Source organism: Symphalangus syndactylus, chromosome 2, assembly GCF_028878055.3.
Source record: "Symphalangus syndactylus isolate Jambi chromosome 2, NHGRI_mSymSyn1-v2.1_pri, whole genome shotgun sequence".
NCBI lineage: Eukaryota > Metazoa > Chordata > Mammalia > Primates > Hylobatidae > Symphalangus > Symphalangus syndactylus.
The window spans coordinates 34,497,909-34,510,087 of NC_072424.2; the positions used below are offsets into that span (position 1 = coordinate 34,497,909).

At 45.4% G+C, this 12,179-nt stretch overlaps 2 protein-coding genes across 2 annotated transcripts in view; one reads left to right on the forward strand and one right to left on the reverse strand.

Annotated features, from left to right (window-relative positions):
• The window catches only part of SFR1 (SWI5 dependent homologous recombination repair protein 1), a 47,394-nt gene extending 43,560 nt beyond the window's left edge, over window positions 1-3,834 (reverse strand). Inside the window, exons 1-3 of the mRNA XM_063628258.1 lie at window positions 3,587-3,834; window positions 3,052-3,104; window positions 1,431-1,480 (exon numbers count right to left, since the gene is read on the reverse strand). The gene's annotated coding sequence lies outside the window, so the exon portion shown is untranslated. The remainder of the gene's footprint in view (window positions 1-1,430; window positions 1,481-3,051; window positions 3,105-3,586) is intronic.
• COL17A1 (collagen type XVII alpha 1 chain) overlaps window positions 1-12,179 on the forward strand; it is a 51,140-nt gene that overhangs the window by 835 nt on the left and 38,126 nt on the right. Inside the window, exons 2-8 of the mRNA XM_055242819.2 lie at window positions 1,200-1,244; window positions 2,254-2,358; window positions 3,356-3,484; window positions 5,836-5,883; window positions 6,822-6,857; window positions 7,995-8,042; window positions 9,494-9,637. Of these exons, the coding sequence (XP_055098794.2) occupies window positions 1,200-1,244; window positions 2,254-2,358; window positions 3,356-3,484; window positions 5,836-5,883; window positions 6,822-6,857; window positions 7,995-8,042; window positions 9,494-9,637 (555 nt within the window). The remainder of the gene's footprint in view (window positions 1-1,199; window positions 1,245-2,253; window positions 2,359-3,355; window positions 3,485-5,835; window positions 5,884-6,821; window positions 6,858-7,994; window positions 8,043-9,493; window positions 9,638-12,179) is intronic.

Sequence of the window (12,179 nt, forward strand, 5' to 3'; positions counted from 1 at the left end):
GGATTACAGGTGCCCACCACCACACTCAGCTACTTTTTTGTGTTTTTAGTAGAGATGGGGTTTCACTATGTTGGCCAGGCTGGTCTCAAACTCCTGACCTCATAATCTGCCTGCCTCGGCCTCCCAAAGTTTTGGGATTACAGGCGTGAGCCACTGCGCCCGGTTAACATTTCCTTTTATGCATTAAGTACTGTTTCTGGCATGTCCATAACTGCATCTTCTTGCCAGAAAAACCAAACTAATTAGCAAAATGCAGTATGAAGAAGGACAGTGTGAATGAGAGTCGTGTGGGATGGAGCAGGTGTCAGCGGCACAGCTGAAAGTAGCACAAAATGATCCTGGACCATCATCCTTACTCTTTTCTCCTTTCACCACCTTCCCCACACGTATGTGCCCATGCATGCCACACACGCACACACATACACACATACACACATGCATGCATGCATACAAGCACGCTGGAAACCTGCTTTTAAAGAACAAAAACCCCAGATAGGTAGGGGCTTCTGTATACCCACCAGAGACGGAGGCAGTGGTGAGGGCCACAGTCAGAGCGTGAGTGATGGATTCACCATCTCTCAGACCTACAGGAACTAAATTTCAGAGGCCAAGGGACTGGTTCTTCAAGTCTGTCTGTGATGTGCGTGGATCACTGATTTTGCCAAACCCCAAATGTGACTTACCAGGAGCACCCTTCCTTCCCACAACTCCCTACATTCAGGGGTTGCCCTGAAGACATTAGAACGAAACATAATGTTCTTGAACACCTGACAGTGAAGTCAGCCAGGGTGTTGGTTTCAGCTGGACTGAGAGACCATGGGGAAGGAGAAATGCAGAGAAACAGAGTGACTTGAGACAAGAGGGCCTGGTCCTCCTTCAACCTCACACCAGGGCTGGACTGGATCTAATTGTCCAAGGAGAGACATCAACACCAAAACAACTCATGTTTCAAACCAGTGGGTAACTTCTTTTGGCTCCAAAGAGATATAAACTTCTTTTCCAAGCATATTAAACCCATTGTTGTTGTTCATATCTTTTTGCACAGTGGGTCAGATCACACACTTTAAAGCGCAAGGATAGAAAAATCAATGTCGAACCTAATTTAATATGCTTAGCCTGTGACAGAGCTTAGACCTTGCCAAGATCCTGAGGTGTCAGTGCATTACATGAGAACTCATCTTTTCTTTGTCTTTTTCTAGTTGTCACTGAAACAGTAACCACAAGACTTACATCCTTACCACCAAGTAAGTAGTTACCTCAATAGCTTTCTTTTCAGTAGGTCACATTTGAAGGGCCCCACACCTGTAACCTTTTCCATGGGAGCTCCAAAATTTTTGAAATCTTTTTTAACAGCTTTATTGACATTAATTTCTATACAACAGAACTCACCAGTTTGAAGTGTATAATTCAGTGATTGCTAGTATATTTACCAAGTTATGCAGCCATGGTTACAGTCCAATTTTAGAAGATATCCATGGCTCTGCAAAAAGAAGTGACCATTAGCAGAAGTGACCATTCCTCATTCTCCCTCCTCTCTCCTCAGCCCCTGGAAACCACAAATCTACTGTCTCTGTAGATTTGCCTATTCCAGATGCTAAAATGTTGGATACCTGATCTAACCTGAGCAGGGATTGGGGGCTACCATTCAAGCTTCTTGTTGAGGCTTCTTTTTTTTCCAGGAGCTCCTATCACTCCTGTAATATTGATCTGAGCCCAAAAGCTACCTCCTGCCCCCGCCTCCAGGGAGCCTAGTTCCCTGGGGATGGGGAGAGCCCACCCACCAGCAGGTGAAGTCGGAGCAGTGATGGGCTGCCAGGTGGAACACCAACAACACAGAACTGCCACACACCCCTCCAGCACTTCTAGTGGCTGCCATGCCTGGGCACTGACCAGGCACTCAGAAAAAGCAAGCCCAACCAGGTCCTGGACTCAAGGAGCTTTCATCGCTCAGCCTTTTCTAATATTTAAAATTTCCTAATACGCAACTTGCTATATTCCACCCAGGAGACTTTTCTTTTAAATCAGGTGGAATACTCACTCTAGATATTTGGGTAAAACAAAACAAAACAAAACAAAAAAACAACAACAAAACTGGAGCATGGCAGCTTGCATCTTATAATGTAGGTGGGAAAGGGATCCCAAACTAAGAAGGTCCTGGTGAAAAACCAGGGAAGGCTTCCACAGAGTGGGGGACCAGGGGATCCTCCAGCCTGACTCCACCCTGAAATTATCACCTGCTTTTTTTCCTGGCAGAAGGTGGCACCAGCAATGGCTATGCTAAAATAGGCTCTCTTGGTGGAGGGAGCCGGCTGGAGAAACAAAGCCTGACTCATGGCAGCAGCGGCTACATAAACTCAAGTGAGTGCCCACTGGTGCAAGGGGTCAGAGAAGAATGGTTGACAAAGAGAGAGACATCAAGAAAGTCCTACACAGGACATAGGGCAGACACGATTTTGAATCAGTGCACAAGAGGGACAATCACAATCACCTGTCATCCATTCCAATGCCCCCAAGAGTTATCTAAATAACACACAGCCACTGGGCAGCAGGGGTGGAGACCGGGAGTGCAAATTATAAATCATCAGCATTTGAAGCCTACTTAAAATCAGATCCATTTTCATTAAGTCCACAATATAAATAACTCTCATTAATTAAGAAGATTTCATGGGTAGGTAGCTATTGCCTCACGAAATCACTCTCTTTAAGCCATCTCTTTAGAGAACAATGAGCACGCCTGAGGGTTTACAATTTGAATTAACAACAACAAAAGAAACTTAACGATTGGGTTACTGTGCTAACGGAAGCTGGTGACATGTGATCCCATGCTGTGCAAGATTCCACTGGGCAAGCATCCAACACAGGCCCATTGTTCCCAGTGAAGCACTCTTTCAAACTAAAACAAAACAAAGCAAAGCAAGGCAAAACAAAAACAAAAACAAGAAGCACCCAGATAGCTCCTGAAGCCATTTAAAATACTTGGAAGTGAAACTAAAAAGGAAGCCCCAAGACATTAGAACAGCCAGGTTGGCCAAAAGAAACACCTGTCCTTACCTGTTGAGGCACACTTCCACGCTGGATTATATTCTAGTCCATCCAAGCAGTGTCTACAAGAAAAATCATGCCAAATCCTTTCCATTTCCATGCATGGTAAACATGCACAGGAAGGACGTTCCCGGGCAATAATTCCACCTTTCCATTTCTGAACAGCTGGGGGAATGCTGAGGTGGCCCCTTTCAGCTATGCCCTCCCGAAGACCCTCCCTGAGTGTACTTGGTTAATATAGCTGGGTCACAGTAGCCATTTGGTTCACCTCTCTGCTGAAGCACTGAGAACTTATGCTTTTCCCCTCTTGCAGCTGGAAGCACACGAGGCCATGCCTCCACCTCTAGTTACAGGAGGGCTCACTCACCTGCCTCCACTCTGCCCAACTCCCCAGGCTCAACCTTTGAAAGGAAAACTCACGTTACCCGCCACGCCTATGAAGGTATCAGTCTCAGTAACCATACAAGAGAACCATTCTCTTCCCCAAGCAACTTCACTCATTCTTTGAAGATTTACATCCTGGCCACCTGTGTCTGCCCCTCACCTTTCTCCCCACTGAAAGAGTGACGCTCAGACTTAAGACCACGGCACACCGGCTCGGCCAAGAGATCTTTATTGGAGGCAGCAGGCTGGGCTGGGCAGGAGAGAAAGAGAGAGGGAGCGGTGGGGGGTTTGCTTCTTTTATGCCCAGGAGGGCTGCGTGGATGTTTGTGATTGGTTGGGGTGGGGCTTAGAGCGAGGCGGGAAAAACACCTCTTTCTGATTGGTTTTTCCTTTGGCGGGCTTGCATTGAGGAAGAAGAACCTGGAACCAGCGCCATTAGGGTGCTCTAGTTACCTAACACCCACTCCTCCTTCATTTCTTTTATGGACTTCCGTTACTTGAAGACTTCATTCATTCATTCACTACCTCATTTATTCATTCATTGACCCATTTAGTATTATTATATTATACCAACTAGTATTTTATCCAGTACCTGCTATGCATTTAACACTGTGTAGAATGCCTTGACGAATGCTTAAATGAATCGGACATGGATCTTGTCTTCAGGACCTATAGTCTAATAGACAAGTAAAGATGACAGATAAAATACAATTGTGTAAAGTAGATTGAGATTATCATTTTAAGCAGAGGAAATCAGGGAAAATTCTATGGAGGAGGTGACATCTGAGCGGGGTCCTTATGATGAGTAAGAGTTTGATACCCAAAGATGGAGAGATGGGGCTGTCCAAGCTGTGGGAGCAGCAGCATAAGCAAAGACAGCCAGGAGAGCCTGGGGCTTAAGTCGGAAATTCAGCGGTACTTATGTGCAAAAGGTTTGAGGGACTCAGATTCAGTGCTAAGATAAGATGTTTAGACTTTATTCCATATGCAATGGGAAGCCACAGAGAGTTTTTAGCAAAACAATCATATTTGAGGTCCAGGACTGGAACTCTGGAAGCCATGTGTTGGAAAAATTGGTGAGAAAGAGACTAAACACAGTGACAAGTTAAAAAGAAATCCTCAGCCATCCAGAGAAGGGACATTTTGGCTGGGACCAGGTTGGTAATGATGGAGGTCAGGAGCTAGAGGTGAAAGGTATCACTGAGGTGGAATTGACAGGTTTGGCAATTGATTAAATGTAAGGAGAAGGCTTCACACACAGGTTGGGTTCTTGGTGGTGCCAACAACTGAAACAGGGAACTAGATGGATGACTGCACTTGATGAATCCAGCTAATTCATCCTGGAGTACAGCCACTTGCCCAGCTCTCTGGCGAGGGTAGCAAGCAGGCAGTGGGTGATGCAGGATTTGAATTCAGGGAGGAAGTCAGGGCCCAGATACCCAGGTGGAAGCCATTCGCAAAGAGGTGTTAGAGGAAGTCAGGAGACTAAAGGAGTTTGCCAAGAAAGAGTATAAAAGTTGAAAGAAGCAAAGAAAGATAAAGTGGAGGGAATAAGGAGAAAGAAGAGCCAGAGAACAGAGAGAGGATGAAGAGTCTTTTAAGGACATAGGGAGACCAGGAACATGCAGCAATGCTGAGATCAACACAAGAGCGTGCTCAGGGTCAAGAAAGAGTGGTAGAAGAAGACACCTGAGTTCCATTACTAAGGTTCCTGGAGTTCCTGGTGATCTGCAGGAGCAGTTTTACATGGGAAACTGACCAGCCAGGTGGCCAAGGAAGAGATGGGTGCTGTTGTTGGAGAAGCAGGAGTAAGGCCCAGACACTCTAGTGAATGATTACAGCGGGCTGGCATCCCAAGCACACAGCAGACTCCCTCCTGCCGCTGCAGGACAAGAGCTGCCGGGCCGTTGGGAAGCCCCAAATCCAGGTGAGGTGGATTGCAGCATCACAGTGCTTTCTGAGGTCGGGCCTGACCAGGGGTTTGTACCTTCATTTTAACTGGGTCCACGTTTGGGACAAGCCTCAGAAGGTCAGAGAGGTTCCAGGTTCTGAGGGCAGGTTACTTGATCAGGGCAGGTCACTTGCTCTAGGACAGACACAGGGCCAGCTGGTGGAGGAAATGAACAAAAAAGAAAGAACCCAAAACCTCCTGCTCTCCTTGGTTCATCCCTGCCTCATCTAAGTAAGTCCTTGACCAGAGCAAAGTGCTGCGACCAGGGCCATGATGGGTCGTGTTTTACATCATGAGCCTGGCTCCTTTGACATGCATGCTGAAGAGCATACCTCATTCCCCCCTGAAACACTGAGGGCTGTGGAGGTCCAGAAAGAAGTAACAGGCACTACCTCCCTTTTTGGAAGCTTTATGGGCCTAAGAGGCCATTTGTTCTAAGTGTTTCATCCCCTCTCCAGGGAGCTCCAGTGGCAACTCTTCTCCGGAGTACCCTCGGAAGGAATTTGGTATGTCCTCTCTTTATTTTCTAAAGAAATGGTCAAACGAGGCACTAGGAAAATCCCTGGGGGAGATGAAGTGGTGGGAGTAGGGGACCTCATGAGTTAAATGGATTCTTCTAAAGGAGTTTGACCCCTGCTGACCTATTTTTCCCTTGCTCTTTATCCTGAAGCATATTAAGGGGACTATCAGCCACATTAACTTGCTGTCATAAGCCTTTGATCGTGGCACTATAGAAATGGTAAGCTATACATAAGGCTCAGGCTTGGATGGATAAGCCCCTAAGGCCAAGCAATAATTGTAGGGATTCTTCTTTCCATGAGATGCACAGAGGCCTCCCAATGACGCAGAGCAGTGAGTAGAACACAAAAATGCCAGGCATCCCGGCACCTCCACTATTGTTTGCTTTCAAGGGAACTGTGTGTGCTTCATGAACTCCCAGGCTGTGTCTTCACTTGGCCTTAAGTTTTTGTTCCATGTTGTTGTAATCTCACTGTGCATAAGAATTGATGCCAGGATCATCGATTATACAGTGATTATAATTTTCTGTATTTGCTTACAGTGGGGAAACCATGGCAGTCTTGAATAAAAAATCAAAGGGAAGACTTGGGAGCTTTTTGATACATTTGATCAGTATAGTCAGCCAGTCCAAATGGATTATGCTCCCCAACAGATTACCTTAGCTAACTTAACATTCAAAATGTTAGCTAACTTAACATTCATTTAGCTAATTTAACATCATAAATGTACTAGGGTATTGCGAAACATTCTCTGCTGTTGCTAAGTGATCATCATTTATTAAGCAACTGCTATACAGAAAAGCCCCTATCTGGATTTAGACACGCTATGAAAGTAACCCCTCCCCAAATATATCTGCGTCCATGTCAAAAGTATTTAGCATGCCACCTCTTATATATGCCTCAAATTGCATTTCTTTGTTTCTCAGCATCTTCTTCAACCAGAGGACGGAGTCAAACACGAGGTGAGTGCTGTCACTGGGTTCAGTCCAATTCATTCAACAAGTATTTTCTGAGCAGCTAATATGTGTCCAGCCTTGAGCCAAGGAGTGTAAGGGGTACAGAAGAATAAATAAGGCATGCTTTCTACTTTCGAGGAGCTTAGAGTATCCTGGGAATCTTCCACTGGCTCTATCAGGAGAGGGAGGGTAGCTTTTGACAGTAATCTAACAAGCACATAGAGGCAGGAAGCAAAACACATGATAACAATGTGGGGCATCATTTGTCTTGCTGTGGATCATCTGAAGATGCAGATACCACACCTGCTTTCACTTCTGGTCTCCTGGCTGACTTTAACAAGATATGATCTAATTGCCTTTACACATCAAAAGATGAGCAAAATCTCCCCAACACTTTTTTCAAAATTCATCCAGGAGATAAACAGCTCCATGACAGTTTTGTAATCTAGTCATCTAGACAATGATATAGGAGAGAAATGTGGTCCTGGGAGAAGCAGCTCTTGCTAAGCTTTGGGCAGGGTGGGGGGCAGCATGTTAGGGCTGAGCTGAAGGCAGAATTCTTCACAATGACCCACCTAGACTTCCTATGGGCCTTATTATCATCAATAACTTGGAAGTTAGCAGTACGCCAACCGCCAACCACCCACAACTTTAGGCTGATAGTTGAAAGATGCCAATTATCCACCTGAAGCTAACTAATAATGTTAGCTACCAGCTTCCTGCCCCTCCCATCTCTGAAGAGGCCAAAATGGCAAGTAAACACTCTGGCTTTTAGAATCTTTTGCCAATGCCTGAGACCATGGAGGCAGGAGAGAACCTTGGTTCTGGCAGCCATGAGGTGGATGATGGGGAAAGGGTTGACCATTGCTGATTGTACTGGAACCTCCTTGCTCAGCCTGGAAGTTTATTAGAACGTCTCCAGCTGCCTGGGAGGTGTGCAGTTGGCAGGATGGGGAATTGCTGAAGGTAGGGAGGTCTCCCTTTTTAAGCAGCACTCTTCTTGGGCACACCTAGATTTCCTGTTTCCAGAACTCAGAAATGTCAGAGCAGCCTAAAGGGTCATCTGCTGCTAGGAGTTCAGTGTCAGGGATTGTGATCTAAGCTCTTTCATTCACACGCTTCTCTATCTCTTCCCTTGTACAGAGAGCGAAATTCGAGTTCGACTGCAGAGTGCATCCCCATCCACCCGATGTAAGTGGTCATGATCTTGCTGAAAAGAAAGGGTCCAGAAATCCAGGGCTAGAGCTGTGTGTGTGTGTGTGTGTGTGTGTGTGTGCATGCATGTGTGTATGTGCATGCATGCAATCATAAAACATCTTTAAGGGCCTTCTGTGAATTGGACCCTGGGCTAGGTGGCTGGGGTTAAGCTGCTGAGTAAACCGTGGTTCCTGCTGTGTAGTAGTTCATAGACTAATAGGGAGACAGTAAGTCAACCAACCATCACAACTCAGTGTGGTGAGGGAACAGGGAGGAGCAGCTCCACAGCAGCCCATGGAGATCAGGCGAGAGAAGCCTTCCCCAGGTAGGTGTTACCTGAAAGGAAACTGAAGAGTGGATCAGTTCGGCTCAAAGGGATGAACCTGCATGAGACATCGAAGGAACAGTTCAAAGCAAGGACATAATGGGATAGTTTAAGATTAGAGAAGGGTTAGTAGTAGAGTGTAAGAATTTGAACTTTATTTCAAATGTCAGAGACCCCCCAGTCTCTGTCGATGGAATATGTTAGATACCTGTTGTTCTTGCTAGAGGTATTTGACAACGTTTTGAAATGAGCTCAACTTTAGGACAGCAGTCATGTTCAAGGAGTAGGAGAAGAAAGACCAGGGTCAGTGGCTCAGGACAGAGATGGGTGCTTGTCCAGAGAGTTCAGTACCTAGGGTTGTGGAATCTGACTCCAGGCCTGACACCTTCTCACCTGAGTCCTTCCAGGCTTAGGGGTGGTGAGGTGAAGGGGGTTGGGGCTGAGAGTTCCTTCAGCATACAGTGTCTGCAAACCTGTGTCTCCTCTCATGCACTCCCCATGCATCCTCTCATGCACTCCCCATGCACGGTGCCTCCCACCTCTCCTGCTTCCCTGCTTCCTGTGTGGGAGGCACCGGGAGCTTGCTCCACTTTTCACCTTGCTACAAATTAAATCAGCCAGACAGACTTGAAATTAAATCACATGTGAACACAGCATAATGTTTAGGAGTTATGGCCCACAAATTCCTTTTGACAGCCCCAGGCATACAAGGTCAAAGACCCAACATCGGATGCATCCTGCGCAGGGGATGAGACTGCTGTTGAAGCATCTGTTTCAAGGGACCTGGTTCTGTAACTGCCTGATCCTAGATGATAGTGTCTTCCAGCCACAGAATCATTCCTGTGATGTTTGATGAGGTCTAATTAGGAAATATCTCCCAAGCACCTTGACCTCCTTGTGAGATGCAGAAGATTTATGAGGCTAATATGACAAAGTACCAAGTTGATAAGTGCTATTCATTAGTAAAATGTGAATATTATAAAGCCAAGAAAAAGTCCCAATGTGTGAGACAGATGCCATTCTCCCTAGTAGTCAGAATGCCACAAATGTTCCCCCAGTTGCACAGGGACTCAGGAAAGAACCCTGGACTTAACAGAAACGTCTGTGGATTCTTTTACAGGGACAGAATTGGATGATGTTAAGCGTTTGCTCAAGGGGAGTCGATCGGCAAGTGTGAGCCCCACCCGGAATTCCTCCAACACACTCCCCATCCCCAAGAAAGGCACTGTGGAGACCAAAATTGTGACAGCAAGCTCCCAGTCAGGTAAGTCTGACAGCCCAGGCTGCTGAGGAGTGTTAGAAACAAACTTAGCCATCCAAACCCAAAGAATGGACTCAGAGACTCAGAGAACAGTGAAAGTGAGACTTGAAATTGGGGCCCACCAAACCTCATTCCAGCTAGCACAGGGCTTTCCCCAATAGCAACCTGTTTTAGGGCATAGATATTTGTTTGCTTGTGACAGCTGCCTTTGGTTTCCTAAGTTCCCACAATGTAAGACATGGCAGGCATTGAATTTTATGGTTTAGGCTGTAGAGGTTTTAGTTATGTTGATTATTAGATAGATTAGATATTCCCTACTTTCCACCCCAATACTGGGCCCTATCCAATACTCAGGTCTTCTTTTACCCCTTGTGTTAGGATTAATCCTAAACATATCCACTCCTAATGAAGGAGTTTGCTTATAATTCTCTTCTAGGTTTTCCTTAGAGTTAGCGTTAAGTGTTCCTTGGGTGATTTATACACTTCCCATTTGCCCTTTTCCCTTCCTTCTAGGGTTTCTTTTACCAGTCTCTTGAATGTAATGAGTTCACCCTTGTTTAGCTGTTCGTGCTGACGTTTCAGTGGTTAGGACCACTTGATAGGGACCTTCCCAGCTTGGGTGGGGCTTATCTTCTTTTTAAGTCTTAATTAGCACCGAGATACCAGGCTGGAAGTGGTGAACTGTGAACTCAAGAGGTGGGGTTTGAGTTCGAAGTCCTTTTAACCCAAAGGATGACAGGGTGGAGGATATGGCCAGTATATGATTTCTTAAAAATTGGTTTTCAGTTTCCATAGTAGGAAGATCAGTAGTCCTATCTCAATATGGGAGTCCATATAATAAATTGTAAGGGGACAGTCCCAAGTCTTTGCTTGGGGCTGTTCTAATCCTAAGGAGTGCTATTGGGAGATACTCGAGGCATTTTAGTTGTAAAGATTAGTTTAGTAATATGCTTTTTGAGAGTTTGATTTATTCTTTCTACTTTTCCAGAGGAAGGGGGATGCCAAGGGGTGTGGTAATCCCATTTAATGTGTAAACTTTCCATAATTCCCCTTAGCACCCTTGAGGTAAAGTGGTTCCCATTGTCTAAATTAATACTTTTTACCAAGACAAATCTAGGTATAATTTGTTTTAAGATTATTTTTACCACATTCCCGGCTGTGGCAGTTGGGAGGGGGAATTCCTCCACCTAGACGGAGAGGTGGTTTACCATTTCCAGTAGATACTTTAGTCTCCCTGTTTTTGGCATTTCTGTAAAATCTACTTGAATGCTTTGAAATGGCCTTAACCCAGGAGGTCTTCCTCCGGTAGTCTGTTTTCTAACTACTTTTTTGTTTATTCTCTGGCAGGTTATACAACACCCACACACTTGTTTAGCAAGGGTATAAATCCCTATACACCCATGATTTTTTAGTATTGCATCACACATGGCCTGGGGACCCCAGTGACTTCCTTTATGCAGTATGGACATCAGTTTTCTCATTATGGGTTTGCTTATCATTTTTCTACCATCAGGGAGCACCCACCTCCCATCCTCAGTTTGAGTGGCCCCTATCTTGCCCAGCTCTTCCTCTTCCTCTTTAGAAAATTTGGGTTTTAATATCACCTTAGGGATATTTGGGATTAGGCTAAACAATCTAACTTCTTCCTCCAGGGAAGCTTGCTTAGCAGCTTTATCTGCAAGCCTGTTCCCCACAGCTTCTATAGTGTTTCCTATGGCTATCTCTGCTGGAAGCAAGAGGCTTTTTATTTTTATTTTTATTTTTTGAGAGGGAGTTTCACTCTTGTTGCCCAGGGTGGAGTGCAATGGCGCGATCTCAGCTCACCACAACCTCCGCCTCCTGGGCTCAAGTGATTCTTCTGTCTCAGCTTCCCGAGTAGCTGGGATTACAGGCCTGCACCACCCCACCCAGCCAATTTTGTATTTTTAGTAGAGACGGGGTTTCTCCATGTTGGTCAGGCTGGTCTCGAACTCCCGACCTCAGGTGATCCGCCCACCTCAGCCTCCCAAAGTGCTGGGATCACAGGCGTGAGCCACCGCGCCCGGTGCAAGAGGCTTTTTAAAACTTGTTTGATCAGTTCCCTATATACGAATTCTTTCCCCCTTGTATTTATTAGGCCCCACTCTATCCAGATCTTTTTAAAGGTGTGTACTATTCCATAGACATATTTGGAATTAGTATATACGGTGCCTTTTTGGCCTTCTAGAAGCTTTAGGGCCTGGTTAAGAGCATGTAATTTACAGGTTTGGGCTGGCCAGTTATTGGGTAATCTACCTTTTTCACATGAGGATTATTTGTTTCCATTAACGACAGCATAGCCATTGTGTTTTTTACCATTTATTACTTGGGATGACCCATTTACAGTCTCATCCTATCATGTAATGGGGTGGTTTAACTTTAGTTTGATATTAAGGTCTGGTTTAACTTTCGTTTGACATTCTATGATATCCAAACAGTTATGATTTGACGCCTCTTTATTCTCCTCTCCTTTTCATAAGAAGCTGGCTGGATTCAAGCAAATACATATTGTCAAGACTAAATTATC